The sequence below is a fragment of the Danio aesculapii genome, chromosome 25 (assembly GCF_903798145.1).
Source record: "Danio aesculapii chromosome 25, fDanAes4.1, whole genome shotgun sequence".
In the NCBI taxonomy this organism is placed as follows: Eukaryota; Metazoa; Chordata; class Actinopteri; order Cypriniformes; family Danionidae; genus Danio; species Danio aesculapii.
The window spans coordinates 26,616,994-26,623,646 of record NC_079459.1 but is presented as its reverse complement, the minus strand read 5'-3'; the positions used below and the strand labels follow the sequence as shown (position 1 = coordinate 26,623,646).

General features: G+C 36.6%; 1 protein-coding gene across 1 annotated transcript; it reads right to left on the bottom strand.

Annotated features, from left to right (window-relative positions):
• Positions 1-3,751: 3,751 nt before the first annotated feature.
• Positions 3,752-4,368, bottom strand: si:ch211-107e6.5 (uncharacterized). The gene is made up of 2 exons (XM_056451386.1): positions 4,240-4,368; positions 3,752-4,110 (listed from the first exon to the last, which is right to left on the bottom strand). Exons 1-2 carry the CDS (start codon positions 4,353-4,355, stop codon positions 3,786-3,788), a joined length of 441 nt encoding a protein of 146 aa, XP_056307361.1. The 5' UTR covers positions 4,356-4,368; the 3' UTR covers positions 3,752-3,785.
• Positions 4,369-6,653: the final 2,285 nt, after the last annotated feature.

Sequence of the window (6,653 nt, the reverse complement as noted above, 5' to 3'; positions counted from 1 at the left end):
ACTGTTTTGTTTAAATACACCAAAATATTTTGTTAAAGTGGTTGTGCTCACTTATGCTGTGCACTATATATATATATATATATATATATATATATATATATATATATATATATATATATATATATATATATATATATATATATATGAGCAATATCACACGAGTAGTGTGATATGGCTGTATATCGGCACTGGTGGGAGGCGTGCATAAGTGTCCCACCAGTGATGATATTAAGCCCTATCGCACTGCTACGAGTGTGGATACTGCGTTTATACAACAGTTCGATGGCTTAATCGTGTATATAAAAAAGAAAATCAAACACGGAGAGTTTAAAAATCCTTTTGTATTAGGGAACTGCTTTCTTCTCCCATTCATTTACATCTGCAGCTGGCGTCAGATCAGTAGAAACTGTTGCACGAACGCCATTTTAGAACTAGTAATCGAATGATTCTCTAGCATAATGTCTAAACTGATGACAAAACAGGTGATTTTGCTGCCATTTTTAGATTATAATTCTGTGTTCACACCAGTCAAAGTACGCGTGGATAAGTCACGCTATGTGCACATAAATAAACGTGTAAACGTTTTTAGCTTACTCGCTTCATTCGCGCGTCAAATTCGATTTATTCGCGTGTCAAATTCACTTCACAAAAGACGCAGATTCGCGTCATCGCCAGGGCTTCTGTCTGCCTGAGAACTCTAGCTTTGTTGCTAAATGGCAAACATAGACTTTATTGAGGGAATAACTGTGTTTATGTGCTTTATGAAGACTGAAAAACAGTGTTGATCCATTTGAAGCCGTGCATAAGTCCATTAGATCCATTCTGAGGTGCACCGAGCCCTGTGAACTCATAACCTCCTCCAGAAACTATACCTGGATGATGGATGATGGATGATGGAAGCTTTCAGCGGTGCTTCCAACTGTGCCGTGTCTAGTTTAATGAACTGTTGTCGGCACAAGGATTTCCCCCGGAGACACCAACAACAGGCGCTACGTCATAATCACTGCCCTCCAAGAGAAAGCTCCTGATTGGTAAATGCTGAACGAATGTCCGCTGTATTTCAGATTTTCCAACTTGAGCACAAAATGCTCAACTCGCTCGAATCGCGTCATTCACACCACCTCATTCGCACGTATCGCACCACAGGATGTCTATTAACGTCTTTGCATTGACTTAACATGTAAATCACTCACGCTAGATGCTTCTTCCGCGTCTGGTGTGAAAGCAGCATAAGGCTGAACAGCATGAAATGTCTTCAGTCTATAGTATTTCCCAGTATTTCTCAGTTGCAATCGGGAGATCACAATAATTAACGCCAAAAAAAAGCCAAAGCAGCGTAAACACTACTAGATCACTGTTGTGTTGTGAAACTAGGAAAAACGCTAAACACATACGAGCATTTCTTCTTTCTTTCTCAAGGCTCAAGGAAATAAACAGATGGCCAACCAAAAAGTAACTCTGGGTTATACAAAGAGTGGCCAACACAAAATACAGGGTGGGCCATTTATATGGATACACCTTAATAAAATGAAAATGGTTGGTGACATTAACGTCCTGTTTGTGGCACATAAGTATATGTGAGCGGGCAAACTTTTCAAGATGGGTGGTGACCATGGTGGCCATTTTGAAGTTGCAATCTTGGATCCAACTTTTGTTTTTTTCAATAAGAAGAGGGTCATGTGACACATCAAACTTTGGGAATTTCACAAGAAAAACAATGGTGTGGTTTTAACGTAACTGTATTCTTTCATGAGCCCCCTCACATATACTAATGTGCCACAAAAAGGGCGTTAATATCACCAATCATTCCCATTTTATTAAGGTGTATCCATATAAATGGGCCACCCTGTACATACATTCCTGATATGTGGGTCCCATCTCACACTCAATACACTACAATTACTATGGTATAAAAACAGCACTAAAGGAAACAAATGATAGAGATCAACTTAGAATGTTACTTACCAGTTTAATAATGTTTTGATCAGCTGAAGTTAGAAATTACACAAATTTTTTCTCCTTTAAGAGCTTATTATATGGTCTCTGTCGCCATCTTGTTCATGGACAACGTCAACCGTCTTTACTCTGCCCAGTATGATGCCAATGCGCTGTCTCTCCGAAATTATAAATATTTTAAAATGGGCACTATCCTTATAAATAAACTGCATGGTTGCAATCCAAACAACTGTATTCTTGCTCAAAAGTGAAGGCTGTGCGAGTGCTGTTATTATGGGAATAATGCACGGCTATTAGCCAATCAGATTAGAGAACCAGACAGAGCTGTTGTATAAATATATATAATATAAATATATATAATTTCTTGCTCTGGCCATCATTTGTTCTCATTTAAAAGTTGCCAAATAACTCAATGTAAATGTAACAGAATAACATTTCTCAGATTTTTTGGATTTATTAGTTATGGGCATTTGCTTTGTTCTTTAACAAATGTTTTTATTTGCTGTGATCAAAAATAAAGTTTTTTTTTTCAGATAAACTGAAAATCAAACTGTATATAACTGAATTGAAACTAGAATTGCATGGTTTACCGATACTATGGTAGTATCGTGATACTATGGCTCCAATACTGGCAGTGCCACTGTAGTATCGTCATTAATGGTTTATCAACAATAGATAATGTTGCATGTGGAAAAGTAACTAAAATGCTAACACGATTGTGCAACATTAAACCATTTTATTTTAATAGTCTGTGGAGCCTTTTAAGGTTGCAAAACTATAGAATTTGTGGATTTTATGGTAACCTATTGCACGTTTACTGACGCTTCAGTTCGAACACACATCTGAATCGGTTCATTTCTGTTCGTTAATATGATTTAGTAGCTACAACAACCATGACAATTTCTTCAAAAAAGAATGACTAACAAAGTGAAATTTTAAATTACTTTGAATTGTTACCTGATCAGTCTGAAAAAAAAAAAGTTGATATAAAACTCAAACTAGCAACAGGAAACACTGAAATTTTTGCCCCCTTCATATAGCCTAATTTTGTTGGGAAAATGCTCTTCTTGTAACAAATTTCATTTGGAATAATTTCTATCTTTATTTTAATGTATTTTTGTTGGTCAGTTATCTACAAAATAAACAAAAAGAATGAATACATTTTAGGTGAAGTGAGGTGAAAATAATACTTTTTGGCCATAAGGGAATTATGAATTACATTCAAGTAGGCCTATTATAACATAAAATATAGTATTTCTGACAATTTTCTGTATAATTTTAGTTATGAATTACAGTATGGAAATACTAAGTATCGTGATTCTTTAGCTGGTATAGTATCATAAGATTAATTTATGGTATCACGACAACCCTAATAGAAACAGCCAAAAATATGCCACCTCTTCACTTATTTTATGCTCAAAATAATATTTAATTTTAAAATTGGATGAAACCATCAGTAGCTTACAGGAAAAACACTGAATGTATATTTTACTGAAATGCATAAATATTAATTGTAAGAAATTGAGATTGTCTAGTAATGTTCAAGTTTTCACAGCTCTATATATATCCATTAACAAACAGCTGTTTCCTTCTTTTTTTGCTACTAATAACCTCATCTAGCAGAGGTGAAGAGGTTAATGCCGTTGGTAATTGCAAAAACCTTTGCACCTTCTCCAGTCACGTATTACAAAACCGCCCTTTGTTTTTATGGATCCATGCTTATTGACATTTTACCAAATTCAAAAAAAAAATCAGAGGACAATAAACACTTTTCAAACCACATTTTGTCATGCTTTATTGAGTTCTGAATGCAAACTGTGTTCATATGTTCATACGGGCGGATTGTACCTTTGAACGCAACACAGTTTTACAAAGTCACTCAAGCAATACTGGTTGGTGACCATGAAAAAAACAATTACTCCAAAAATGAAGAAGAAGATGAGAAGAATCCCGATGGCTCTTCTCAAAAGGCTTTGCTGATGGAAAGCACTCTCAGATTGCTTATTGTCAGTTTCTGTGTGTTTGATTGGAGTCTGCGTGACGGTGTCATTCATCTGCTTCTCAGTTTCCCCAGAGCCGCGTTGTTGAGTGTTTTCTTCCTGATGATGTCCCTCAAAGATTGGATGGACGATGGAAGCTATTGGCGACGAAGTCCTTGAAGAGATGGAGCAGAGTGCAAACTATTCATTGTCTTTCTTTGAATCAAATCAGGTAATACAAGTGTGTATGTCATTTACAGGCAGTTCAGCTTTACAGTATGTTCTAGAAGAAAAATAAGCTTACCTGTAGTTATCCACAAGGTTTAAATCTGGTTTTGGTGTCCCATGCATACTAATGAGTAATCGGAAAACAGCTCGAGAACGGCAGTGAGCGGATTTCTCCAACTTTACCACGTTCATGGTAGTAGATGTTTCAAAGACCTATGATACAAATATTTAGTATCATAAAAAAAAACAGCTCGAGAACGACTGTGAGCAAATTTCTCCAGCTTTACCATATTAGTAGATGTTTCAAAGACCTATGATACAAATATTCAACATCGTTCCACTTCTTGCTCTGTTTCACAGGGCTTCGTAGTCTTAAATTTAATAATGAAAACATCTCAGTGCTTTCCTGGTAGCTTAGTCATTTCCAATACAAATATCTAAACCAAGATAAATGAGATGCATAAAAAATAAATGAGAAGTAAATAATAATAACTTTATACTGTATAGGCCTATCCTCCCCCGGACAGATGTTGAAAATTAGCAAGTCTGCTATGACAATTAAACAAATGCATATGGTTTTTCTAGCGTAATTGTGATGTCAATGCCAAAAAATAAAAAAAATAACATTTTAAAACTAGGTTTGCCTTATTTTCTTAAACCAGAAACACAAACGTGCTTAATTCTTATAAATTTCACAGTAAACAAAACAGTTTGCTTCTCAAATGTATGCTAACTTGTGTATATAACTTGTTAACTTGTGTATATCTCGATATTTGCACTAGAATTCAATCCTTACGCTATTTAGATTTGGTCGTTTTACAATTGTTATTTCTTTTCCCTTTATTCTATTCCTTAAACGTCCTTAAAGTCTTTAGCCTTAAAGAGGTCAAAGAGTCTTGAGATTTTCTTAACCAGGAGAAATGTGGTTTTGGTAACTTTGGGATTTAGACTGTTTAAAAGGGGTTTTTACATGCTAAACATCGATTAATCTGAACATTTTTGACATGCGCCACTTTGTGATTCTTCAGTTTAAATAATTAACGTTAGCTTAAGTCAGTAACGTTAGCTTAAGAAAACATTTGTGATTTTTGAGATATGTAAAAATAAACTGGTGCATAACTAAAACGTTTGTCAGGATGAATCAACATACAGTCCAGGGGCCTTATGCATCAACGCTGCGTACGCACAAAAACTTTGTGTACACCAGATTTCACGCTCACATTTGGATTTACTAACGATGAAGTTAACGTGAGAATGTGTGTCGGTCCACGCCAACTTCATGTGTGGCGTGCGTGCATTTCTTGTGTGTGTTTGTTTTATTTCCATTGGCGACTCCTTGAGGCAATTATGGTAAATTGCACACTACAAAGTATCTTTGAGCCGTGCAATGTCAGCTGAATGGGACGGGATCATCCGCATGTCTAGCAGGTATATAAGGTTTCCATACCATGCAATTGACCAGCCAAACATTAAAGCGCAATCGCCGGGTTCCCCAATGTAATCGGAGCGATCTACTGCACATACATTGATATAAAGGTGCCATCTGAAGACGAATTTGCATACGTGAATGGGAAACATTTCCATTTAATAAATGTGCAAATAATATGTGATGCTCAAATGCGCTTAACATAATACACACACTTACTAATGATTACTACTTGTCTTCCTCGTGATGAAGAGTAGGCAAAATCTGATATGTAATGGGGAAAAAGAAGATTGTATTCATCAGACGCTTGATTCAAACCGGCTTCATGATTGATCGTGTCGAAACATGTTGCCATGTGCTTTACGAGCCACGCCACTCACGCTGCTGTTTGCCGTTCTCCTTATTTATGTTGTCTCTGTCAATCAAACGGTGATGGGCGGGAATCACTCAACTAGCTCATTCCAACGAGGTGTGCTATTTGCACTTAGCCTAAATAGACGCTACAAAATTTTACACTTTTACATCGGACCATTTCTTTTTTAATTCACTCACAGTGCGATGTTCAGACCCCACTGCATTAACCGCGCCAGCTAAACTCTCCGTCTATTTTTTCTTTTGTTATTAATTCTGGAGGACAAACTTGCAAATAACACTGTTTATTTCCGGTCTACCACCGAAAGCAGCACCTCCAATTCACATTCTGTGAAGTTTCTCTTTTTGCTTGCTTTTGCCATTGCTTCTTCATTTGTTTTTGCCAAAGTAGAGTCATTACCATATTTATTAGGGGGCGGAGGCAGGGAGGGGTTTTACGCTCATGCGCTCAGTTTCACATTAATTTAGATGTTCAAAGAGAAAATGCGTGGGATTCCACGTACGCAGTGTTTCATACATCTGAATTTTTTACTGCGTATGCACATTTACAGCTTTGTGCGTACGCAATGTTTTAGTATGAATTCAATGCAAGTCTTCGTACATGAGGCCCCAGGCCCGTAGTCAGCCTGGTAAAAGGGGAGGTTCTTTTTTCTAAAAAACTGGACCTTTTTGCACTCACAGCCTCAAAGCAA

Excerpts from the sequence above, each read along its gene's own strand:
- si:ch211-107e6.5 (XM_056451386.1), bottom strand. The coding sequence starts at position 4,355 with ATGAACGTGGTAAAGTTGGAGAAATCCGCTCACTGCCGTTCTCGAGCT. Across the intron at positions 4,111-4,239 it reads AACCTTGTGGATAACTACAG|GACTTCGTCGCCAATAGCTT; the intron begins GTAAGCTTATTT and ends CATCTCTTCAAG.